At 36.4% G+C, this 27,696-nt stretch overlaps 1 protein-coding gene, 2 long non-coding RNA genes and 2 other non-coding genes across 5 annotated transcripts; 3 read left to right on the forward strand and 2 right to left on the reverse strand.

Annotated features, from left to right (window-relative positions):
• Positions 1–4,865: 4,865 nt before the first annotated feature.
• Positions 4,866–8,761, forward strand: LOC121985822. The gene is made up of 2 exons (XR_006113268.1): positions 4,866–4,930; positions 6,287–8,761. It is a non-coding gene; the product is annotated as an uncharacterized LOC121985822 (long non-coding RNA).
• LOC121988221 lies at positions 8,106–8,204 on the forward strand. The gene has a single exon (XR_006113956.1). It is a non-coding gene; the product is annotated as a small nucleolar RNA R41 (small nucleolar RNA).
• Positions 8,426–8,538, forward strand: LOC121988237. The gene has a single exon (XR_006113972.1). It is a non-coding gene; the product is annotated as a small nucleolar RNA snoR100 (small nucleolar RNA).
• Positions 8,762–18,201: 9,440 nt separating the features above from the next.
• LOC121987844 lies at positions 18,202–18,963 on the reverse strand. Its single transcript, XR_006113736.1, has 4 exons — positions 18,921–18,963; positions 18,651–18,844; positions 18,430–18,580; positions 18,202–18,340 (listed from the first exon to the last, which is right to left on the reverse strand). It is a non-coding gene; the product is annotated as an uncharacterized LOC121987844 (long non-coding RNA).
• A 2,886-nt stretch (positions 18,964–21,849) lies between these two features.
• LOC121985823 (40S ribosomal protein S9-2) lies at positions 21,850–24,440 on the reverse strand. The gene is made up of 3 exons (XM_042539492.1): positions 24,279–24,440; positions 23,761–24,142; positions 21,850–22,192 (listed from the first exon to the last, which is right to left on the reverse strand). The coding sequence occupies exons 1-3, from the start codon at positions 24,304–24,306 to the stop codon at positions 22,009–22,011; spliced, it is 594 nt and encodes a 197-aa protein (XP_042395426.1). The 5' UTR covers positions 24,307–24,440; the 3' UTR covers positions 21,850–22,008.
• Between the last annotated feature and the right edge of the window lie 3,256 nt (positions 24,441–27,696).

The following is a 27,696-nucleotide window of genomic DNA, read 5'->3' on the forward strand; positions in this document are numbered from 1 at the left end:
GTCATACAATCTAGAGAATTCCTCTACAAGATCCACAAGTAATACAAACATCCAATCAAGAATGGTAATTAGATCCAAACACAACAATCCATACAAGATTGAATTGATACAAAATATAACAACATCATTGAAACAAGAAGTTGACAAATCCTTGAAATCTTATATCAATTCATATCACAAATACTCCCTCTATCTTAGAACAAGAAAATCTACTCCATGAAACAAAGGAAAAGATCCGAAGACAAGAAGATCGTAAACATTTCGATCCAAATCAAGAAGATAGAAAAGAAATGCTTATCTAGAGACGACGAGTAATCTTCGGAACCAATCCTTGCTACCGGAGTCGAATCGGGAATGGAAACCTCTTTAGATCACCAGATTAACACCCAAAAGATGGAGAAAAGCCTCCATATTAAATCCCTCCAAAGGGAAAGCCTTCCCCCTTTCAAAGAGGAAGAACCCCTTTATATAGAGCAGGGGATTTGGGCGCCACACGACCCGTGTCACGGCTGTGTGGACCTCACACGGCCTCGGCTGCTTAGCTCTCGGCTAGAGTCACACGACCGTGTGAGATTCACACGGGCGTGCCATGCTTCGTCTCTGGACGGCTCACACGGCCGTGTGGCACACACGATCGTGCCAATCTTGGCCTCTGGAAATGTTGCACGGCCGTGTGGCACACATGACCTGACAATGCTTGGCCTCTGGAAATGTTGCACGGTCGTGTAGATCTATACGGTAGTGTTCTGATTCTGCTTCAAAAGTGACACGACCGTGTGAAACCACACGACCTTGTCAGCCCCCTTCTTCTGCTGATGCTACACACCCGGTCTGCTCCACACGGCCAAGATAATTTTCCTTCCTGTTCCATGACCGTGCGACACACATGACTGGCACTGGCTTCCTTCGTTTGTTGATTAGATTCGCCATGAACATCATTTCCTCTCCAAATTTGACAACTATAGACAAAAAATACACAAGAGCATATCTCCGAACAAAGAAGAGTAAATATGCTAAAACTAATGCAAGAAGTATGAAAATGCATAGATAAAGCATGCATAAAATATATGAATGTGCGTCAAAACATGCTAAACAAGTGTATAAAACCTACGCACATCACAACTTCAAACGACATGTTGGTGATGGATTTAAAAAGGATGGTGACAAAGTAAAAAATTATCAAGGAAATGAAGTTCATCGTCCAAGGAGAGCCCCACATAATCATGTCAATAATAGAATGTTTATTGGCAAGTGTTACAACTGTGGGAAGGTGGGCCACATGGCAAAAGATTTCTGGCCAAGAAAAAGTTTGTTCAGAGTAATACTGCTACCTCCAATCCTAAGGAGAATAGCAAAGATGACTGGGATGCTGAAGCCTTGTTCGCTACAGAGGAAAATGAAGTAGCTTTTACAATAATGTCAAACAAGATTAACTACAAAAATGATTGGATCGTAGATTCAGGCTGCTCAAATCACATGATAGGTGATAAAGAAAAATTACAAAACTTGTCTGAATATAAGGGAGCTCGTATGGTGGTGACAACCAACAACTCAAGGTTACCAATAACTCACATTGGTAAGACAATAATTACGCCCCGATATAATTCTAACCAGGTGTCACTTCAAGATGTCTATCATGTCCCAGGAATGAAGAAAAATTTATTATTTGTGGCTCAACTAACATTATCAGGTCACTATGTTCTATTTGGGCCTGAAGATGTAAAGGTATATCGAAATCTCAAAATATCAGAAACACCGACAATAGAGGGGCAACAACTAGAGTCGGTCTACGTGATGTCAGCAGAGTTTGCATATATAGACAAGACAAGGAAAAGTGAAACATCAGACATATGGCATATGAGATTAGGTCATGTTAACTATTCCAAGTTAAACATGATGATGAATAAGTTGATGCTTAAGGGACTTCCTCAACTAGACATACGAACATACATGGTATGTGCTGTGTGGGATGTCAATATGGTAAAGCACACCAATTACCATATCAAGAGTCAAAGTTTAAAGCAAAGGAACCATTAAAGTTAGTCCACTATGATGTATTCGGACCCGTTAAGCAACCATCAATCGGTGATATGTGGTACATGGTGACATTCATTGATGACTTCTCAAGGTATGTTTGGATCTTATTTATGAAAGAAAAATCTGATACATTTTCCAAGTTTAAAGAGTTTAAATAGTCAATCGAAGAAGAATTGGGAACAAAGATCTGTTGTCTATGCACAGACAACGGGGGAGAATATAGCTCAAGAGAGTTCTCCCAATACTTAAGAGAAAGTCGAATATACTATCAGTGCACATGTGCCAATACACTACAACAGAATGGTGTGGCAGAAAGAAAGAACCGACATCTTGCAGAAATTTTTCGGAGTCTGCACGACAAGAATGTACCTGGACGGTTTTGGGCTGAAGCAATGAGAACTGCAACTTTTATTATTAACAAACTTCCTCAACCAAGGTTAGAATTCATTTCACCTTTTGAGAAATTATAGAACATAAAACCTACAGTTAGCTACTTTCGAGTATTTGGTTGTGTATGTTATGTATTTGTTTTTGATCACTTATGAACTAAGTTCGACAAGAAAGCTATTAGATGTATCTTTGTGGGATACGATAGCCAAAGAAAAGGGTGGAAATGTTGCGATCCAACAAGCAGAAGATGTTACACTTCACGAAATATAGTGTTCGATGAAGCATCTTCTTGGTGGAACCGAGTTAAGGAGGTGTTGTCAGACTCTAAAGACCTCGAAGATAAATTGTAACAAAAGATGAGAGAGTATACTGTTCAACTTCAATCAAGTTCAGATGAATCAGAAGATCCAAATGACAATGTGGCTCAGAGTCCTTGGCAAATCGACATATATCAACAACCAAATGAAGAAGAGAGGCCTAGTGAAATGGAAGAATTAATTCCACAATCTCAACTCCGAAGGTCAATAAGAACACGAAGGCCAAATCCAAAATATGTCAATGCAGTCATAGTTGAAGAAGCAATAGAGCCCGAGACGTTTGAAGAAGCATCGTAAAGTCCTGAGTGGGTGATAGCATGAAAGAAGAGATTGTTGCACTGCAACAAAATCAAAGTTGGGATCTTATACCAAAACCAAGAGATGTGAAATCCATTTCTTACAAGTGGGTTTTCAAAATAAGCGTCGTCCAGATGGGTCAATCGAGAGGTACAAGGCATGATTGGTAGCTCGTGGCTTCTCTCAACAGTATGAACTAGCATATGATGAAACATTTAGTCCAGTGGCCAAACTTATAACTGTACGAATCCTACTTGCACTTGCAGCCAACAAAGACTGGAATCTATGGCAGATAGGTGTGAAGAACGCTTTTCTTCATTGAGAATTGGAACGGGAAATTTATATGATCTAACCAATAGGTTTTCAGAACCAATATCATCCTGAATATGTGTGTAAGTTACGGAAAGCATTTTACAGATTGAAACAAGCACCCAGGGCATGGTATGGTAAAATTGCTGAATTTCTAACTCAAAGTGGTTATTTAGTAACATCTGTAGATTTTAGCTTATTTATCAAAACAAATAAAGGAAAATTAGCTATCATACTAGTATATGTGGATGACTTAGTCATAACAGGCGATGACAAAGTAGAAATTCTTCAAACGAAGGAGAATTTATCAGTTCGATTTCAAATGAAAGAACTTGGGCAACTTAAGTATTTTCTTGGTTTAGAGATTGATCGCACACAAAATGGAATATTTATTTGTCAACAAAAATATTCCAAAGACTTGTTGAAAAAGTTTGGAATGCTCGAATGCAAGCCGATCTCGACACCTATATATGGAACCAAATGTCAGAATGTGTGCACATGAAGGGAAAAGTTTAGAAGATGCAACTATGTATCAACAATTGGTAGGCAGTCTCATCTACTTAACCTTAACTTGACCTGATATTTCTTATGAAATCATTGTAATAAGTCAGTATATGCAAAATCCAAGGAAGCCTCATTTGGAAGCAGCTCGACGAATACTAAGATATGTAAAGAGCACAATTGATTATGACCTTTTGTACAAAAGAAATGAAGACTGCAAGTTAGTTGGCTACTGCGATGCTGACTATGTAGGAGATTGTGACACAAGAAGATCAACAACTGGTTATGTATTCAAGCTTGGTTCTGGAACAATCTTGTGATGTAGCAAGAGACAACCAACTGTATCATTGTCAACCACTGAAACTGAATATCGAGCAGCAGCAATGACAGCTCAAGAGAGCACATGATTAATATAACTAATGAATAATCTACATCAACCAGTAGACTATGCAATTCCAGTATATTGTGACAATCAATCAGCAATTCGTTTGGCGGAAAATCCGATCTTTCATGCAAGAACTAAGCATGTTGAAGTGCATTATCATTTTATTAGAGAAAAAGTTCTGCAAGGAGAAATTGAGATGACAAATCAGTATAGATGATCAAGTTGCAAATGTGTTCACAAAAGGCTTGAGTGCCAACAAATTCAAGATGTTCCGTTATCAACTCAGCACAGTACAAAGGGTTGGAGTTGAGGGGGAGTGTTGAAGATCAATACCAACCCGTTAACGGATAAGAATAAAAACATATGGATGAGAATAATTTTCTCATTCAATGGATATAATTTAATAGATAGAAATTAGAATGTGTGGTTTTGAGTATTTCTCTCATTTAATAGATAGGATTTAAGATAGAAATTAAAATGTGTGTGGTTAGGAGTATTTCTCTCATCTAATAGATAAGGATAAAATTTCTTTGTGGATAGAATTTAATTTTCTGATAACTATGTATCTTGCATGGTGAGTACTATAAATACTCCCCCCTGCATTCATGTTCAATCATCCAACGAAAAATAAAAATATAGAGTCTTCAAGTTGAAAGTTGTTCTTCATCTTTCTTTTCTTTTCCTCTCTAAAATTGTGAGTGATCCTCAAAAATATTGTAGTGTCTTTAAAGTGTGAATATAATATAAGTAATTTATTTACTTATTTATAGTGCAATTTTTCAACAAGTTCCATCCTTATTATTCTTAGCCATGTAAAATACTGCAACGGAGGATACAATTTCAGATACTTCACAGTTCGTAACTAGTTTTGCTGATGTGGCTAGTTCTGCTGATGTGGATCATTCAGCAGAAAATTTTAATAAATGTGGTGTCTTTTTTACCCGGTTTAGTGTTTTTTCCACCATGAAACTTCTCTTTTTCCAACTATGATAGTTGTGCATCAAATGATCCATAAATGGGGTACATTGGCTATATGTTTCCTTTATTAACTCTATTGTGCTCATCCCTCACAACTGTGGAATGATTTGTCTGTAATTTTAGTTAGATTTAGTGCTTCTTTACAATAGGATTTTCTAGTTGCATAGTTCCTTTTAGTTTGAATGCAGCCTTGTAGTTAATTATCCTATTGGCCTGTATCGCATGAAGAAAGGAAATCATGCCAAAGGATCATCTTTCAGCAAAATAAACATGGAATAAAAGGAAGGTACATATCAGTACCGGAGTAAATATAGATGAAAAGTTTAAAAAGAAGCTCATGTTCATCTTCTAATTCACTTTAGGACAACATGTAACTCTGTTGAAATCATTGATTGTGTTTCAACTGAAAAAGTCCGGGGGATGTCATTTATCAGATTCTAGTTAGTAAGTTAAATCAGGCTGGCTTATGTTGCTGCTGGTCATGGAGAAGTCAAGGGTTAAGAATGCATAAGAAAAATATAAAGACAAGGAGATAACTAACACAGTAGCTAGTTTGATGGGTTAAAACCTGAATTACCTGGTTGAGGTAGAAGAACACTAGTCGATAAGTTTTCTTTTTTCCTTGACATTTGTGGCTATCAAAAGCAGTAATGACTGCTGAATATGCAGGAAAATGACTAAATTAAGCCTAAGGAAATAGTAATTTGAGTTTTGAAGATAATTTGAGTATTTTTGGATTAGAAAATTCAAGTAGTCTTGTTTGTGCAAATCTGGATCATGCTCCATTACTTATTGTTTTCTTGGGAATACATCACTTGGATCCTTAAACATGCAAGCTCAGTAACTTCACTTGTCTAGAAATAGCTCATTGATTCCCAAGGTATTTATGTAACTATAATCAATATTTAACTGAATGTGGCATCATAGAATGCCTTCTGGCGCTCAGAGATGCTCAAGGCCATGAGTATGCAAGATCTTCATTTTTGTGAAGTATTTTGTTAAATTTTTATACGAAGATGAATAGTTAAGAGTGAAACAGTCCATTTGATTTATGGTTTGCTTGTTGCTTTAGCTCTTTCCTGTGAGCTCTCATTCTTGTGAGCTCTGGTTTGAATGCGACTGCACATAGCAGCCCGATCAGTTCCACTTGGATTAGCTAGTGATTTGCTCAAGAAAACGAGAAAATTTGTTGCTCAAGAAAAATATCTTGCTCTAGGTCAGAAAGCTTGTTGCTCAAGTCTTCTTTGCTTATGGCTCAAGCGATGGTTTCTTGTTGCTCAAGAAAGCTTTCTTGTTGAGCATGGTTGACACTTCATATAAGGAGAGTGGTTCTTGCTCAAGGATGAGATTGTAAAGAGAAATTTCAAAAAGAGTTTTTGAGCAATGAGAGATTTCAAAGAGAATAGATCGTTCCACTTGATTCTCTCCTTTCTTCTTCTTTCTCTTTGTTGTGCATTCCTTCACTTGGCAGACACCCCTAATAGGGTTCAAGTACATGTTAAGTTCGTCACAAGTCACAACAACATGTGTTAGATTGTGATCGTGGTTTCACTATTATATCTTGGAAAATAGACATCCAATGTGACCTCATAATACTATTGGAGAGGATGAATTTATTTTAAAGAAACTATATCACTGCAGGCCTTAAGTCAGAGTAGGATTTGTGAGTTGCTCGAGGAATAAAGACGTTAAGTCATGTAGCGATGTAATTTTCTTAAAACAGATTTGTCCTCCCCGATAGTGTTATGAGATTATGCTGAACGTTTGTTTCCCAAAATAAAATAGTAAAACAACATTTCAACACCCAGGACATGTTATCATGACGAATTGAACATGTAACTGAATACCATCAAAGGTGTGAGCAATGATCGCATGAAACAGAGAAAGAAGAAGAAACTAGAAAATAAAGGTAGAAGATCTCTTTTCTTTGAAATCTCTCCTTCTCAAGAACAACTCAAATTTCTCCTTACAATCTCTATTGGCTCAAGAACCACTCCCCTCGTTAGATGGAGTGCTAATCTTGCTCAACAAGAATTTTTCTTGAACAACCAGAAACCTTAAACAATAAGCAAAGACTTGAGCAACAGGCTTGTATCTTACATGAGATGTACTTTGGGCTCTATGGCCCCTGTAAATGCCATATACCAAATACCTGAGCTTCTTAAATCTGAACTGTTTGTACAAGTCTGTTTTCTTTGGTCGTTTTTTCTACTATTTGAAGGTTGTGAACTTGTTTTTTTTTTTTTGCTATTTGAACATTATCAATGGTGATTTGAACTAGTTTTTTGCCTTCTGTTTTATTTGTTTAGATACAATTAGATAATAATAGTAAAAAAAATATCTTTTGTTTTTATAGCCAAGTTGTTTTTTCATTAATTATGCTTATGTTTTTCTAAAATACTTTATCTCTGTCTGTCCCTTCAAATTTTAATTAAAGTTTAGTTGGCAATAAAAAATTAGATGATATATATATGATTTTAAAATCTTTATAATATATTTTGATACGAAATGGAAATGTTAGAAAATGATTATACAAAATTATTTCTAAATGTCCGTAAACAAAAAATAGAGCTCTCTTATACATAAAAAATCATGGTTAATTGGAAAAGTCACAATATTTAAAGGAAAATTATATGGTGTTTATTATCTTAAACCGTTTTAATTATTTCAAAAGATAATTACTGAAAATTTTGAAAATATTGGAAATTATAATAAAACCCGTGGCTATTTTTGTAATTTGATGTTGGACAGTAAACCCTAATCCTGAGTCTGTTCCTCGCCCCCTCTCTCTATATTAATGTCGACCTCCAACCATTCTTCATACGCCGCCCGTTCTTCTAACCAGGTACGCTTCCTTTTTCCTTCTTCCTCTTTTCCATTTTTAGATCGAAGTAGAGGCTGTGATGTGCATTACCTACCTATTATATGAGATCGGAGCCTTCTCTCCTCTCTGATTAAGCAACGAACCAATGGATCCTTCTGAGCCTCTTCTTTATTTTTTTCTTTTCTTTTATAAGTGTTTTTTAAGTCGCCCTCGATGTGATGATTTCTCTTCTCGGAATTTTTTTCATGTCGATCTTACAATGAATCAGACTACAACTATCTGATCGACGGCGACAGTCCAGCTTTTGTTTTTTGTTTTTTTTGTTGGTGTTTTTGTTCTTTGACGGATTGATGAACTGTGCGCAATAAGCCGATGCTCTGGACTGGAGGAGGAAGGAAGCATGGTATGGCGCACAGAGATCAAACGAAAAGGGTCATCATGTCTGCTCGCATTGATACCTTCGGGATTTGATCTCGCGGGCCTGGATTCGACTCACATTTCTCTTTCCGTCATCAATTTTCTTAAGGACAAGGCTTCCTTTTCCAATCAATATTTTTTATTACTTTTTTTTGGCTGTTGGAAATTATGAGTTAATTCCAATTCGATATTACCACGATTGATGTTTGTTAATATGTATTACTTTACCATTTTTATTTGATGAAGGTATTTTATTGTCTTTATTTTCTAGTATCACCAATTTTATTAGATTAAAAAGAGGATAAATATGTGCATCTATTTGAAGGTCAAGTGGTTTGAACACAAGATCCACTCATGTATACGCACAAAATTTAAACCGGAGACCGTTTATCTTATTACTTAAGCACCAACTAGTTGTTCATTAATTAAGAGTACATAATTCCATAACAATCGAAATTAATCAAATTAGTAATTAATAGCTTCATGGGAAAAATTGTATTAAAATATTTGGAAAATTTCCAAATTATGTTTTATAATAACAATGTTTTTGAAAATTCAATATAAAGTTTTTAAAAAATATTTATTAGTTAATTTAGTATTTGTTTATTGGCTTAAATTATAGATATATATAGATATTTTTTAAGGGTATGGTGATCAGTGATTCTATTAAGGTGGTGTTGCAATTCTAGGATGTCGTCGCCCAGCGAACAGTAGCAGTGCAGCACGGGCAGCATTATCATTTCTGGTACTCTAGTTTAACATTGTCCAGCGAGGCATCCTATGACTTCTTTTGTCCATGAAATTAGGGGTGTCAATTTGGATGGGTTGGAGGGTCAGATTGAGTTTTTTTTTAACTCAATCCGAACTTGATCTTGAACCCAAATTCAACTCAAAACATCTCAACTTGAATCCGACTCATATAATTTGAAAATCTTATTCAAAATGATTTTTTGAATTATTTTTTTATAATTTTTTATTTTTATCTTAATATTTCATCATTATCATACAAACATTATATTAATATATATAAAAATATCTAATTTTTTAAAATAAAATTTAATTTAATTCTAAAAAAATTCAAAATCTTATATTTAAGTCAATCCGAACTTGACTCAAAATGAAATTTTTTTATTTTTCAATTCGAATCCAATCCGAATTTGAAAATACTTAACCCGAATTTAATTTTTTTAAATTGACTCAGATTGAATCGTCAGGTTCAATTTATTTTTAACACCCCCTACATGGAATGGAATTGGATGCAATGGAATGTGCCAGACATGGTGTTATGCCAATGAATCTGTTCGCGTTTGACTCCTTGCACAATGCCCCCTACGCATGAAAGACAAGCAGCCATATGAGTTGTGCAAAGACTGTTGATTAGAGTTGGATTTGAGTCAGACTCTATCCTTTATCTTTTTATTTATTTATTTATTATATCTTTCCTCATTTCAATCAGAGTTTTACAATTTTTTTTATTCTAACTATTAACATTCAATAAAAACATAATAATTAACATTATATACAAAAATATAATTTAGTAAAAACGGACTAATATGTATACATTATATTTGATAAAATATATTAAATATAAAAAAAAAATTAGCTAGAGAATTTTGATAAAACGGGCGCTTGAAATTACCATCATCATATGAGACTGGATCTTTTGGTGTGTCCAGATTGGACCAAACACACGGGACCAAGTATCATGTAAAAAGTAAACTTTGTCCCTTTTAGATGGTGTGATGGTTAAGATATGAGGTATTGTCACATAAGGTCTTGGGGTTGAAACTTGACATGATCGATTTATCTCCTCCGTGTTGACCTAGAGATGAGTTGACGGTGGCTCTGGGGACGAGCGAATCACCTTTTGCCACATGTAAAAAAAAAAGTAAACTTTTATATATCATCATCTCTCAAATTTTTTTTTTATTCTCTAGCTTTTATTATACGTATTTCTTATCTCTTCTTTGTATTTTATTTATTTTATATATAATTGAATTTTTTATAGAATTTAAATTTATAAAGGTTAACATTTGTAATAACAGTAATAATTAAAAAAATATAAATATTCTTGTATATTAAATAAAAAATATATTATTATTATAATTAATAGATTTTTTTTTACTAATTATATTATATGTCAAAATATATAAATCAATCAAGATATTGTGCGTTTTTTTAATAATAAATACTGAAAAATTAACTAAAAAAATTATTGAGAGCGGCTTTAGAAGGAATTCCTACTAAACATGCTCTAAAGCTCTACTGTGTATGTTTTTGTATGAACTCGCATAGGGTTATGTCACAAATACAAAGAATGTTTTTCAAAGATTAAATTTTGTGGGTGTTTAATATGTATTTTCAATTTGTCTTCACTTATTGGATAAATACATAAATAAATAAATATTTCATTCGAGATTAACAATAACAAGATTTAAATACATTAAACCTTACCTTTAATATTTTGATTTACATTCAACCCTACTTTCAATATTTTAATTTTGAGCTTTTAAATCTTAGCAAATTTGATTTGTTGATTTGATTAAATGATGAATTTATTTATTTTTATTTATATATCAAAAAGATATAAAATCAAACTTATTTCTTGATTCAATAAAAGCTCTTAAAATACAAAAAGTGAATATGATTACATAGTATTTACTTACATACATTCAAATGACCCATCCTCATAATAAGAATATACATAACCCAATGTCAATTTGGTTCGATATGAAATGAACTTATAATCTGATGATCGAATCGATTCTATGATTATAAGTTCATAACCCTAGCCCATTCTATTTTGGGTGGAACAGATCTACTAATTCTTTTATTCAGGTTGGTAAGAGAGATCTTGAATTAAGAAATAGACCTAGAAGTAAAAAAAGAGGGTATCCTGAGCAATTGCAAGAATTGAGTTCATTGATATTTCTAGTATAGTCGATGCTGTCACATATATAGTCATACTCTTTCTGGCACTCCTTTTATAATTTCGCACGTAAGGGGTTATTTCTTGATTTCGTCCGGTCATTAATAACTTATTACTTTTAGATAATAGTAGATTAAACAATGCTCGTAAGGAGTCCTATTGAAATCAAGAAATATAGGCCTACCTACCATTCACGAGTTTTCAAAAAAAAAAAAATCGACTAGTGGGTGAAGACCCCCTAAGGATAAGAGACATAAGGCTGAAGAGAGAGTCAAAAAAGGATCTTTCGTATATGATCCTGCATAATCTCGAATGTTATTAGTTCCGGTACATAGACCAAATAATATAATGCAAGCAAAAGTTCCTAGATTGATGGAGATATAAAATAACATATAAGTTATCATGCTTGCATATCCATCATTTGAGTCTCTAACAATTATTCTAATAATTACATATCTGATTTGACCTATGAACGAATATGCAAGCATACGTTTCATGTGGTAAAAGATGATTCGCTCGTGCTCAGCACGTTCGCTAATCCGTCCCTAGGCGAACACGAAGGAGGTATTAGTGCAAGTGGCCAAGGCATGGGGAAGGGTATGCTCGGATACGATGAGTTTTGACCCCAAAATCTCATGTGACAACACCCCATGCCTTAAACACCGCACTGCCCCGAGGGGGCGCAATCATACGTTTCATGCTTGTTTGAGTAATAGCAATGAGATTCCCCAATATCATGCTAAGAATAGCTAGGATTTCCAGGAGAAGATGTCATTCGTTTGATGAAAAATAAAAAGAAATATCGAAAATTTGTGTGGCTGAAGCTGAAGCAACTACTTTTGAAGTAACAGAAAGAAAAGCAACGACTGAAGTGGGAGAGTCAGAGTCAAAAGGAGGATTCCTCACTTCTTTCTCTCATTCAAAGCCGTGCATGAGACTTTCATTTTGCATGGCTCCTAAGTGCTAAAAGAAGAACTCATCTTCTTTCTTTTTTTGATTACTTTTCCTCCCGTATGTATAAGACTGAATCCATTCAATTTCTATAAATGATTACTAATCCTTAACTTTTTGAGGAATTCTTCATTAGTTGTCGTGAATGATTGACTTTTTCAATCCTTTTGACCTTGGTTTTGTAGGAGCAAGTTAAAAAAATTGAGAAATAGAACCATCTGTTTTGATTCATTCTCAATAGCTATGAGATGATCATCTTAGGGTGATCCTTTTATCAACGAATGCTCATATTACACTCGTAGTCTCCAAAGGAGGAGAACCAACTATTTAGCATCTACATCAATAATTTAAGCATTGTAACATCATTAGTTCGATCATTTGTAGGAACTACTTGTAATTTCTCTTTCTTTTGGGGGCTTAGTTAAATTTTGTGGGTAGTGGTCTAATACTCTTTCTGGCACTCCTATTTATTCTTGTATATTCTAGCATTAGGATCAATGACCTCTTTATCCATGATGGCAGTTGTTGGTTGCTCTTCTAATACCTTGCTTTGTATAGCAATCTTTGGAGTTTTATGATTTTATTTTCTGATGCAACTATGATTATGTCTTTTATAAAATTTAGGGGGTGTTTGGTTGATGGGCTTGAGAATGAGGGAATGGAATGATAGTAAAAGATGAAGTTTGGATTGTGGGTTTGGGAATGACAATTTGGGAATGATTTCTAGATTTATGGGAATCAACCAAACCCATATAACTAGGTGGATTTCATTTCCATTCTCATTCCCATTACACCTTACTATCAAACTCATACCTATAGTCATTCCCATCATTTAACCAAACGTCACCTTAGTCTTTTCACCTATAGTCTTGTCCTTCTCAACACTGCTAATGTTAGCATTAATGGTATTCATATCCTGTAAATCTTGGAGTTTCCTTATTTTTTTTATCATTCTGTTTAATATCCTTGCTCAACTCAGTAACCAAAGTTCGTACCCTAGCAAGTTGATCATCTTTTACTTTGCAAGAATTACATTCAACTTACTCTTGAACATCCTCTGCTACATGCTCCTCATGAACAATCTTTGCTTGCTCAGGAAAAGACATATTGGTAAAGTTCTGTGCAATTTGATCATTAATTTTCTCTTCAACATCTTCTAAGAAATCAATTGATAGCATATTTTCCTCTAAATCTGATGAAACTAAAGTTGCTATTACTTTTTATGAAGGCAGTTCGCCAATCATGGTTTTTATTATAGATACACATGAGATTATCTGATTCCATCGACATATCCTTGGAAGGATAAAGTTCTTGTGTGGCTCTATGATTCTAATATATTTACACATCCAAATCTGCAATACAATAAATATGATTATAAATTTTGATTCAATGAAGTTATAGTAAAATTTAATAACTCATAGCAAGTGTGCAAATCCTTTCAATATTGGAGTTTGATTTCACTCAAGGCCTTGTGTCTTAGGCCTTTAAGAGAGCATCACACCTATGACCTCCATCTTGTCATATAGTCATATATAGTCTTATACCAATTATATTTACCTAAATTTTTTAAGTTATCTACACAATAAAGTAGCGTAATTTAGATATACTACTAGTAGTAGTAAATAACATGCATATAAAAAAATATAAAATACTAAGTTGACAGAATAAAATATCAGATTCAGGAGATGGTTCTAGTTGTTTGCTGACGTTGATCAATTTGTTCTCTACTTCATTCTTTGAACAATCTTGATCTATGAAATGTTGAAGCTAGAGTGGGATGGGGGAGACATCCAAAGGCAAATGGAATTCATCGCCATGATTTGGAAGTCCTGGAATCAACAGAACATCTTTTCTTGTGAATCTAATATTTTGATTTTGAAAGATGAAACACTTAGTATGATATTCTCAATTATCAAATAGATTTTGTACAAGGCATATAATGTTTGCATTTTGCAGTATATTAGAGACTAGGCAAATGAGCTTCTACTTATCAACTCTATCTGTCACTCATTTTGTTGTATTGATAATATGAACGACTTAAACTAGGGGACATTACTTTTCCATTATAGTTTTTTATGTTATACATAGAAGTAGAGCTTCTAAGGGAGGTTAAAGCACTAGATGTCTTTTAATTATATAAACAAATACTTAATATCAAGCACTAGATGTCTTAAACTCATTTATTGAATCTCCATAATATAATTGATAGCATAAGAGAATTTGTGATTGGATCATAACTAGTGATTATCTCTACATGTGTAATTATGAATATATTGAAATTTTCCTAGTCGTCGAATTAATGCATTCGGACATTATCAATTTTGTAAGACTAGCACAGGTTATACTCTTTGGTTCGGCCAAACAACTGTTTTCTCACTGGCTGGAGACATTGGGATGTCGAGAGTTAAACGTGGATGCTGGTTATGGTAACTAGTTCATTGGAGTGACTCGCTGTAAGATTTCATATGATTCTCTACATATATATAGATATGTATGTGATGTTCTTACTGCAGCACGAGTGCAAGTTTCCTTCGACTTGAGGTATACAAGTCATTTTGGTTATTGAGATGTATACTTTGACATCTTAAGCAAACATCTCATTGAGGTGTGGGCCCAGAATGATTAGGTATAAGTTGAAGTACTCGAAGGTGTTTAGATAGCCTACGGAGAATTCACCGTTCCTTGCGAGGAGACGTATTTCATATGGTCACTCGTTAGGATTATTACTCAAAGTATTTGGCCAAAGCATCACATGTTAACAGTGTGAGACTCTTGTACACATATACGAGTAATTTGAATTTGCAGAATGAGAAAGTATTACTTGGGCTAGGTGTGAAGTAGTCAGCCTAGTGAGGACAAGACACATAGACCATGTCCTGAACTAAGTGAGTATAAGACAAGTGTAAGGAACGAGACGTGACTCACTATAGTTGCTGAAGGGTTTAGAATTAATTCTAAGATCAACTATGATTTTTCGGCTAATTGAAGATCATGATGTACTACTAGGTGTCACTCATGATCATTCTATAATTAAGTAGTTAATTATAGACGATCAAGATGTATATGTGATGCTTTGGCCAAAAACTTTGAGTAATAATCCTAACGAGTGGTCATAGGATATACGTCTCCTCACAAGGAGCGGTGAATCCTCTGTAGGCTATCCAAACACCTTCGGGTACTTCAACTTATACCCAATCATCCTAGGTCCACACCTCAATGAGATGCTTGTTTAAGATGTCAAAGTATAAGTCTCCATGACCAAAATGACTTGTATACCTCAAGTCAAAGGAAACTTGCACTCGTGCTCACTACAACAAAAACATTAAAAGACAACGGTTAAAAACCGTTGTCATAGGCCCTTTAAACCCGTTGTAACTGACACTGTTGTTAAATGTGCAGTAAAAGACAACGGTTTAAAACCGTTGTCTTTGACCACATCAGACAACAGTCATGCAACGGATTTAAAGTGTTGTCTTTTAATACCAAAGACAACAGTTCTGCAACAGTATAAAACTGTTGTAATTGCCAGTTTTGCAAAAATTTGACCGCAGATATACTTTTAACAACATATACACTGTTGTCTTTCTTCAAAATTTAGTTTAAAACCATTGTCTTAGAATACTTTTCACAACGGTTAAAAATCGTTGTCTTTGGACATTCAGTTGCATGTCTATATATGTACTTTTCACAACGGTTAAAACCATGGCCATTGCACACAAACTGGTACAACGTAACATTTATACATTCACAAAAATAGTTTTCAACATATATACATTCGATTAGTTGTCTTTAATTTATATATACATCTTATCTCAACCAAAAACCGGTACATGTGTACATTCACTTAAGTTTATAAACAATTCTATACAATTACTACAAGCTATCCAAACATGACCACAAGTAGTATCCAATCATGAAAATCACAAAAGATGAAACCACAAAATTAAGTTTATAAGACCACAACCATGCAAATTAATTTATCCTTTTTCTGAATAAATCAAGTCAGGATCGGATATGAAACAATCTTCACGTACTGGTTCTTTTTCTGCATACCCAGCTTGCAAACCCAGCAATTTCTCCCTGGTATGAAAAAAAATATAGTTAAAGCCATAGAAAAAAAGAATGGCCAAATAAGCACGAAAAACGTTGCCGCTTCACAATTTCATGAGTAGTCAAGCAAGTGAGCATGAAAAAAGTTTATGAAACTGGTTCATATGGCTGTTCCAACCCTTCAAATTCATTTCTTTTGTTAGTTCAAGGCTAATTGTACAAAGTTGGACAAATAGTACAGCAGATAAGTTAAAGAAATAAGGTAATTGAATTAAATCGTCCTGTGCATGAAATAGAGCAAAAGTGTGCAGTGGACAAGGACTGAAACCAGGATTGGCAAAAACGTTTTAGCAAGCAGATGAAGTTGAATCCAACACATACCAAGTACGCATGAGCTATACATAATCTAATATGATAACACCACCCTGCTTAAGTCAAGGTGAAGCCTTACACGGAATAAACCAACAATCCCTGTAGCTAGTAACAGCAAATAAAGGAGGGCAGAATACATTGGGAAGCAAAAAGCAGTCAGATCCGAGCAACTCTAGGTAAGTCTAGATAGTTAGTGTATCTTGCATATAGTGATTGCTAAATTGGTTTGGTTTGGTTTGTCATAAGTAAGTCCAAACAACTATGTGAATGAACTTGGCCATTGTGATTCTCAACAAAGTGTAAGTTATTTCCATCCAACTTTAACTCATTCCGACCATTCATCATGTCCAACAAATTACAAATTACAAATTTCAAATATTTTCAATTTTGTTTGATTGAGAAACCATTTTCATTCCCAAAGAAAACAAGAATCTCAATACTATTAATTAAATTGGTCTTGCTCCTGCATTTTCCCCATGTATTATCATGTTCATAAATCAGGTAAATGCTCAAAATATTTATCTAGCTCACCTCCTTTACGTGTAAATCCTAGTCTGCAGAAAACTGTCCATTAAGAAAGGAAACAATTCATGATGCTCAAAGTTAATCAGTTCATCATAATCTGACAAGTGTGTTAATCCTACAGAAATGTGTTTACCAGCAAATGATATATATGTTTGAACATCTCAAAATCTTAAGATGTTGAAAAACATTTCATGCATTCCAGTATAAGAATAATAATAAAATAGAGATGTTCTACCTGGATGTCCTACACACTAAAGTTTTAATAATCATGATGTTTCCAGGGGCATATCTGTTAGGATCAGATTATGTAATTTGCATTATATGCAAATACTTTCCGAATAGATCAAGTCATTGTATGATTTTAAATACCTAGTCATAAATATAGTCTTGTATGCATTCTGTCCACTCGGAACGCACTTCATCAATTTCTTCTCTAGAGTACTGGGGTTTGATGAACTGTGAACAAAGACATAGATTAGATTAGTAAAAAACAATCAAAAGATGATAAGTGCAAAATAATAAACACACAAATATTTGAGAAGATTGAGAATTGAATGTCAAATATTACTATTGATCGAAGTAAATCTCTCTCGATAGTTTCCAATTCTTCAATAATATCTCTCATATATCTCATCACATAAAAATCACATCTGGTTGGCGAGGACCCTATGTTAAAAACAAATTGTAAATGTCTAATATACATGTTTAATTGTTTATAATTTAATCATAAGTAGACATGCATACCTTTACTACTTCCCATGTAACATGTTTTTTCCCTTTTTTTGGAACTTGAAACTTTATTATTCTCAACCCAATTACATTTAAACATTGGAACTTGAAACTTTTGATAATGGAATATAGCCTAGATAAATTGATAGTTTCCTCAAAACAGATAAACCAAAGAATACTTCCAGCAAGACTTACCTATGTTCAAAGACAAGCCCATTTGTGTTGGTCGAAGGCTTTGATAGTAGCCCCTCCAGCATTCTAAGCCTTCTCCAATGGGTGCCCAATGCCCAAAGCTCGGGGAAAAGAAGGACCGTGCTACCGAAGTATACCTGAAGTAGAACAAGTTGCAACGAAAATAATATTAACAATAATATAGTACTTGAGAAAATTGTACAGAAAGAAAAGGAAACAGAAGTACTTGGTAGATGGAGACTCCCTAAGAACAATATCAAGGGCTTGAATGACTTCTTGAGGTGCCTCAATCTGTCGACCAACTAAAAACCTCCTTCAGGTTGTGTATGCTTGTGTTTCCAGCAAGCTTAATAATCACTCTAAAATCCTTGGCCTTCCTGAAGAAGAGGAAAACCACACGATTTTAACAGATACGGTCAACATAAAGCTTCAGTTGAGAAACAGTACCTTCCATCATTTTCAGGCAGTGAAACCGTGAACTCCTTTGACTCAAAAGGAAAAGTACCAGCCGTATACAGGTTCTTCCTTCCATCATAAGCTGGCATTCTCCTTCCCAAGGCTTTATCCTTATGCGCCTTGACAAGCTCAGAGATGATTTTTCTATTGGTAGCTCTGGACACTGATTCGGGCACTATACTCACCTACAAATTCAGAACAAGGTATTCTCCATAAAATGGGAAGAACGATGCATAACGAAAGAGAAACATAGAAACTTACATCATAGTGGAAAAGAGTATTGTCGACAATCTCGACAAGGAAATGGTTATCCCTAACTAAGCACGACCTTCCGACGGTGCCGAAATCCAGCCGAGCCGGATGCCTCAAACCCTAGCTAGAAGCCGGAGGCGCCGCCGGCTGAGGAGTCTGCTCCTTCGTGGGCTCGGCGATCGTGAGATGCCGGAGTTCTTCGTCGATAGAAGAGGACGAAGGCGAATCTGCTGCTGTGGCCAGCGGCGAAGGACGGTACGATGCGGACGGAGTCGTCGATGATTCCTGAGAGCGAGGAGCCGGAGCATATCCGCCCCTTCCTCCGCCGCCACGCGATCTGTCGCCGTCAACAGGACCCCGACCGCCCCGTCCACCGCCACGGCGACCACCTCCATATGCTCCTCATTTGCCGGACATTGCAAGAGACAGGGCTCATATGGGAGAAGGAATAGCAACAAACCAAAAGATGTTGGTGAGAGTCTGCGAGAGAGGTTTAGCCAGAGAGGAGTTTTGAGGAGAGGGGTTCGTGCAAAGGGGTGGAAGGCAAAAACGTGTGAGGAGTGGAGAAGATTGTGTGAGGAGATCGGGAAGAGGAGATTGTGTGAGGAGAGGGAACATGAAGAGATCGCGGGATGAGGAGAGGAGAAAGACACAGTTGCCTAGGGTTCCCGAAGACTAAGGGGAAGGAAAACACGCGCCAAAATATATTTCGGAGAGGGGAAGACATTAAACCAGGGCAATGGAACAAAAGAATTAGGTTTACAACGGTTTACAAAACTGTAGTCGTATCCTCTAAAAAATGCGCTTAAAAATAACGGTTTTAGAAAACTGTTGTAAAATGTGTTGTTGATTAGAAAACAATTCGCTCAACGACAACGGTTTTTACAAAAACCGTTGTCTTTTGTTTTTCTTTAGAGCTAAAAGACAACGGTTTTGTCAAAAACCGTTGTCTTTTGTCAAATTAACAACAGTTCCCTCAAAAACCGTTGTCTTATAGTGTTGTCTTTTAACAAATTTGTTGTAGTGGCTGCAGTAAAAACTTCACAAACACACACACCCACACACACACACACACACACACACACACATATATATATATATATTCATAATTACACATGTAAAGATAATCACTATTTACGATCCAATAACAAATTCTTTCATGCTATGAATTATATTACGGACATTTAGTAAATGAGTTTAAGACAATCAAATATAGAATATGCATTCAAATAATGAATCTATACTTATCAAATAAATAGAAAAAATCGTAAGACGATTGCCTTAGGAGATCCCACATGGGCAGGGCCCTTTAGGTGTGCACCCGTCCTGCACACTTGGGGTGGACAATATATTAATGTTATATATATATATATACATATATATATATACACACACACACAATGGTGGAGCCAGCCCGGATGATTTACCCGGGTTGATTTCAAGTTGTGACCAACAGCCACCGACCCCGACACTATCGCCCTAGGGTAATTCCTCTTTCTCCCATGGTTTTTATTTTTTCCCATTGTAAATTTGAGTTTGACATCGTCGACCCATATATATATATATATATATATATATATATATACGACTGACGACACCTTGTGCGTGACGCTCATGGGCTGAGTGGTTGGGACACTCAAAAGTGATTCGGGCGCTCTAGTTGGTACTAACTTAGGGCACTCGAGTGGACACTCACTCTGGGCACCCTGAGTGACTTTCAGGCACCCTGACCACTCAGTCCCACGTGAGCATCGTGAACGGGATGTTGTCCAGGCTAACTAAATCTCATAGGCAACTTTGAAAATACCCAAATCATGACTTGACATTAATTTTTCCCCTTCGCTTGTTCACTCGTCGAATTGATTGCTATAGTGTAGCAATCGATTTGGTAAAGTTATGTGACCATAAATAGTAACTTCAATTGATTGCTATATTATAACAATCGATTAAAAAGACTTTTATGATAAAAAATTCGTTGTTTTCAATACAGTGTATCGAAATTATGTTTGAGAGTATGAATGTAATTAGGAGAACAAGACGAATACATAATACTTTATTCCATGTCATTTCGAGCTCTTCAGGTCTATCAGTTAGTTTAGATCAAAATCGACTAATGGATCTAAAGAACTCGGAATGACATGAAATAATGTCAAATTTACTTAACTAGTTCTACTAATTATTTACATGTTCTCAAATATCAATTTGATACATCATATTAAGAGAAATAAAATTTTGAATAAAAATCATATTTTTCGAATGAGCTATGATACTCATCTAGAATTTTCATCTAGAAAATTCATCTAGATAGACACATAAAAGATGGGACCCACCATTTCACTTTTTGTGGGCCCATCATTTATGTGTCTATCTAGATGACTTTTCTAGATGAAAATTCTAGATGAATATCATTTCTCTTTTCGAATACATTCGTGTTCAAAAATTTGTTACTATCAACACGATATATCAAATTGATATTTGAGAATATATATATATATATATATATATATATATATATATATAAACAAATCACTTAATGATTATGTTCGTAAATCTTTAAATGAACATGTTCATGAATTTATGAATCAAATACGATTAAAGTTGAACTCAACTCGATAATGTTTTCGACCTCGAAATCAGGCTTAAGCTCAATTCATTAACTTAATCGAATAATTTTTTTTTCAAACTTAGATCCAAATAGCTCATGAACGTTTACACCCCTATCTAGGATTGATTTTAATAATCAATGTGTCCATAATTATCATCCATCTTTATTGTTTTTTTCATTGATTAGTGTCCATTGTGCACATATACATTATATAGATTGTCATTCTGGATATCTGGGTCATTATTTGTATGGTTATGACATTTTGACATTAGTTTCATTCGTTTCCACTTTTATTGCATTTAGTTTACAGGCAAAATCTGAAAGAATCCGCAGTTGAAACAAATAAACGAGGAAATCATAATCTCAAAAACCATAATAGTCAAACTTACATCAAACACTGAATTTGAAAGGTATATCTCAAATAAATAGATAGAACTCCTTTGGAAAATGAAATATAGGAAACTACTAATTCAAATGCTACTAAGACAACGCTTATTCCTCATCATCCTCATCGCCATCTCCTCCGGCTGCTTTCTTTGCAGCAGCTTTCTGGTTCTTTCTCTTAACCCTTCCTGGGCGGCCACCGCCAAATGGACTAGTTAATGAGAAATCAATGTGCTTTGCGGAGTCCACTCTAACCATGAACGAAGGAATATTGACAACTTGCCTTCCAACTCTGTAATCAAGGGTAAAGTAGAACACTATTATAGCACTTGCATTCCAACTTGCACCAACAGATGGAAAAAATCATGAAAAGAAATTGAGAAAAACTTGCTGAAAGGCACAAAAATGGAAGCAATGATCAAAGAATAGCTTAAAGATATGGTACTAAGTTCATCCTTAAGAGTAATAATAAATTTACATAGAAACAATATTATAGCACTTGCATTCCAACTTGGCACCAACCGTTGAAAATATCATTAAAAGAAGTTGAGAAAGGCTTGCCGAAAGTCACAAAAGTGGAAGGAATGATCAAAGAATAGCTTAGCGATATGGTACTAAGTTCATCCTTGAGAGTGATAATAGGTTTACATAGAAGCAATATTATAGCACTTGCATTCCACCTTGTACCAACAGTTGAAAAAATCATGAAAAGAATTTGAGAAAGACTTGCCAAAAGGCACCAAAATGGAAGCAATGATTGAAGAATAGCTTAACAATACGGTACTAAGTTCATCCTTGAGAGTGATGATAGGTTTACATTGAAGTGATATTATAGCACTTGCATTTCAACTTGCACAAACAATTGAAAAAATCATGAAAAGAAATTGAATAAAACTTGCTGAAAGGCACACAAAATGGAAACAGTGATCAAAGAATAGCTTAAGATATGGTACTAAGTGTAGGATCGTTACTGCACCAACACTAAGTTCATCCTTGAGAGTGATAATAGGTTTACATAGAATCCTACATCATAAAAATAGTAAGCAAACTAAGTATCTAATGTTTCCAGCACACTAGAATTGCAAGAGAACAAATGATCCCCCCATTAACACAGATTTTGATTTTCTTGCAAAACCAATATCATTATTAGTAGCTTAAAACATACAGAGTACGATAGAGGTTATGTATGTAGCTGACCTCAAATAGTTAGATCAAAAAAGATTAACAATAATGCTAAATATATAGAATAATGTAGATTAAGACTAGATAAAAAAACAGATTTGTCACAATTGATAATTGGTCATTTATCAATGAATGTTAATGATTTGTTGTCTGCACTCCCCCAGGGGCACCTCTTCTTTGTCTTCATCCCATTGTTGCAAAACTTGATTATATATATCTGACTTTCCAATTGATAAATTAGATGGTTTTACAAAATTTTCTAGTTCTTTTACAAAAGAAGGAAAGCAGCATCATTCAATGAAAATACACAAAATGATGGGCACCCCTATTATGTTCCACAATACTGCTATGACAGAAATTATTTTATTACCTGACTTTCAGCTAAGAGGATAGATGATACAATATCTCTTAATCCCCTAAAAGCAACAAGATCACTCATCAACCAACATCGAGACAAGAGAATAGAAGCATATTACAGAAACAGAAAGTAAACGCTTGTAATAAGAAAAAAATAGCATCCAACGAGTTAATCAACAAGTGATTCTACATGCTCAATTGCTCATATACAACTAGAAGTAAAGATGAAAGTAATAGTAAAAAAAGTTAAGCCTTTTTCACAGAAATAAACGGGTAGATCATCAACACGTTCTGTCGAGGTTATCGTAATAGCCAACTCACCTGATGTGGCGCTGCCTGATCAGGACACGAGCATGGTGGATCGACTTGGCCATCCCAGACTTGAAGACGAGCGTCTGAAGGCGGCGCTCCAGAAAGTTCTCCACAGTAAGCGCAAGGACGTAATCGAGCTTGTTCTGCCCCTCCTCCAAGAGCCCGTAACGGTTCATCCTCCGGAGTAGGGCCTCGCCCTCAAAGATCCGGCGGGGGTTTTTCTCATCGAGCGTGAGCAGTTCCCTAGCGGCGTTCCGGATACGGCTGAGAGCGTACTGAACCCTCCAGAGTTCGCGCTTGCATCGGAGGCCATACTCGCCCACTAGCTTCAGCTCCGCGTCCAGCCGCTCTTTCTCGTAGGGCCGGCGGGGCTTCTTGAAGGTCTTCCCATCTGTCAAAAATCAGACTTTAACTACATATTTTGAAGCAGATCCAAAACCGAATCGATCAAAAAAAAAAAAAATCAACAGAACAAAAAACACAAAACCAAGAATAAAAATCCGAGATCGATAGAAAAAGAATCTTACAGTTGCGGTAGAAACTGACATGCACCATGGCCTTGTTAGTTTCCAAGCCTTGCCTCGGACGGGGAAGATCCGAGATCGGGAGACGCCGCCGCGAAGAACTGAGAATGAAGCTGTGGTTTCCCTTTCATATCCGTATCGATGGGAAAAAGAAAACCCTACAAGGTTACAATCGCAGTCCTGACCGTCACCTTCAGTCCTGGGCCACATCGGGTTCGAATTGGGCCCCCAACTTCTATGATTAGCGTGCGTTTCTTTCTCTTCCCCAATTGGCCCGTTTCGATCGCTGTAGGACAGTAGGAGGGCTGGAAGCTCCGCCGAGATGGGTCATGCGATGGGTTACAAGCCGTGGAAGCTCCATTGAGGTCGGCCATGGAATATCACATTGGGATAGGCCAAGGACCTCAACCAAGTAAGCCTCTTCTCCAAGATGGCCGTCTCCGGCGACCGCCACTGCATGCCGCCTGATCTCCACGGAGGGCTGGCAGCCACTCCCTCCACTTACTCTTTCGCACCGAGCACACCTGCCCGCTCTGCGATCGCGACATTGGCGAGGTCAGCGTGCCCCTCGCCGATCTCTTCAACCGGGAAGGCATCGACGGCCGGTGGAGCATCCGGCACATCAGCTACCAGGTTTCCTTGGTCGGGTCGGGTAAACCCAAGGGAGTGCTCAACTTCGCCTACATGCTCGGCGAGAGCGTGGCGGCGCCGGTCTCGTCCATTTGATATAAGTAATGTGAATGAAGAAGAGGTGGAAGAGGAAAGAGACCCTGTTGTAAATGAGATTTTAGTCTCACATTGAGAATTTCATGATATGTTGGTTGATTTATATTGATTCACGTACATTGAGAATGTCAACAAATGCATGGGGAGAAGTTCTCTCTCAAGTGTGAGTGCGCAGGAATGCAAATCCAGGACCACAATTGCATTGGAATCATGTTGACTTGTGTGTGAACACAACCTGTACGTGCCGAATGTTGGATTGGTCGGTGCAATGTAACTTTTGCTCGGCGGAGTGCCCGTGATAGTTTGGGTACCACTCAATTCATCGTAACCACCAGTGCTTGGTGGAATCACGGTTAACTGTTGTATCATGGGAAACAGACGACCTGAGTAAACCTTGAAGCACTGTCGGAGGTGGGGCGAATCTGTTTCAAAGAAACTGCGTCATTTGCATGCCTCAATCCATTGCTCGCTCTGTTCTGCTAGTCCCGCTCGGTGTCAAAGCCCGACCGGCCACTTGCTCAATCAGCTCGCTCGACCTCTACGTCCGCTCGCTTAGTGGATCTCCTCGTCTCGCTCGGGCAGCCTATTTGCTCGGTCGACACCAACTTGCTCAGCCTGTTTGTTCATCCGGCCGACCTCTAGCTCGGCCTGCCTACTCGCCCAGTCGACTCTCTATTTGATCGAACTTGCTCAGCCTTTCTGCCCGCCCGATTGCATTGCTCGGTCGACCTCTCTGATCGGACTGCTGCTCTACCCAATTAAACTCTGTGCTCTGTCTGTGACCCGATCGTACTGTTCGCTCGGTCGCTCGGCTCCACGCTCGCTCGATTAGTCGATCGCTCAACTTGCTCAGCCACTCCGCTGATCCGCCCGATCAATCACTTGGTTGATCGGTCGCTTGATCTAATCAGCCGCTCTACTCGCTCGGTTGATCTACCTACACGAACCTCCTACTTGGTCGACCTGCCCACCTGATCTCTCAGCCCACTTTGTCTCCACTGTGCAGACTGCCTTCAGCACTTGGCAGAAACCAACCCTATTGATATGAGATTATCTGCTAAGGTCCAATCACTGACTCTGCCTACCAGCCTCCAGCGTGTAATAAAAATAGATTTATAAATAGCCTTGGGCTATAATTGAACCCAAGATCTTTTATTTAAGATTAGTTAAAGTTGCCATTGGGGGTGATGGTAATGCATCACATTAGGAATAGGAAAAAATTGATTATAAGTAGATTTTGTGTGAAAAGATGCTTCAACTTCGACCTAGTATAAAAGGGAAAAAAAAGATGAAAACCTAGCTTTTCATCTTCCTCTTTTTCTCCCTAGCCGAATTTCCTCTCCTTCCCTTTGCAATTTTCAGCCAAGAACCCTAGGGTTCCACGTTTTCAAGATTTTCAAGGGGAGAATCTAAGAGGAGGATTCTCCCAAGGAAGTGGTACACGTGGGAAGATCTATTTAGAGGGTGAGGCATACAAGAGAGGTCGTTCTCCCTAATCCTTACGATGTAAGAGTAAGAAATAGCGAAAGGATGTAAGTATCTCTCACTTGTAGTATGAGTTGCTCCGATGGTACATGTTATGATATGTTTTTAAGCATGTTAAGGAAGATACAAGTTATGATATGTTTATTGCATGTTAAAGAAGATAGATGTTATGATATGTAAAAGACCCCCCAAAGTTTTGGGATTAAAAGCGTGTTTAGAGTATCTTGAATTGCTTCCCATTTAGTTTTGGGGCAAAGAAGCATATTCAAGTGCTTTAAAGTGCTTCCCTATAAGTGTGGGGGAGTAAGCGCACATAGGGTGCCTATTTAAATGACAAGTAAGTGCAAAGTATAAGAAAACGATATTTAAAGAAAGTATTTTACTTTGATGTGACATTGTACTGAACACAAGGTCCATGGGCGGGCTCCTAGATCGCCCCTAGGCCCCTAGATCATCTAGTAGTACCTTAATAAGTTCGGGATTAGCTGCCTCAGATCTTATTAAGGGTGCACGCAAAGTGGTACAATGTCGGGCCCAAATCAAGTTGATTATTATTTTCAATAATAAGTAATATGAAGTTTTCACAAGTTCATTGTTTATTTAAGTGAAAGCATTCTTAAGTTTGAGAATTAGAGACTATAAGGTGCAGTTTTGATGAACTCTATTGTATGACAAGGTTTATGATTTTCATTACTTGTTTTCAATACAAGCATGGTTTTATGTTGACGTCTCATGATAATTCTATTTAAAAATGTTGATATTTGCATGATGAGTCTATTTAAAAATACATGCCATGTACATATTTCTAAATTATGGGTTTTAGCACGAGTAATTATTTAGTGCATATTTTGTGTTCCTTCAAGTATTTTTGCAAAGCATGTTTTCCCTTTTTAATGCATTGTTTTGTGAGTAGATGGTACTTACTAAGCATTCTCTTACAGAATTGCATTCCTTATACTGTAGATAAAGGTAAGGGAAAGCTCGAGTAAAAGGAGGCGGCAGAAGCGGTGTCTGAGTGTGTGTGTGTGCCAGAATAGTGGAAGAAGATCGTGGGATTTGTGATAATGTATTTTCTTATCTCAGCTTTACCTGAACATTAGTAAAAATCATGTATGATGAATTTATAGTTTGGTAGTAAATAGCATGTTAAAGACTCCCCCTAAAGTAGTGAGATAGAATGGTAAGTCAAGGAGGAGTACAAAGGGGAGAA

This window comes from Zingiber officinale, chromosome 5B, assembly GCF_018446385.1.
Source record: "Zingiber officinale cultivar Zhangliang chromosome 5B, Zo_v1.1, whole genome shotgun sequence".
Lineage (NCBI taxonomy): Eukaryota > Viridiplantae > Streptophyta > Magnoliopsida > Zingiberales > Zingiberaceae > Zingiber > Zingiber officinale.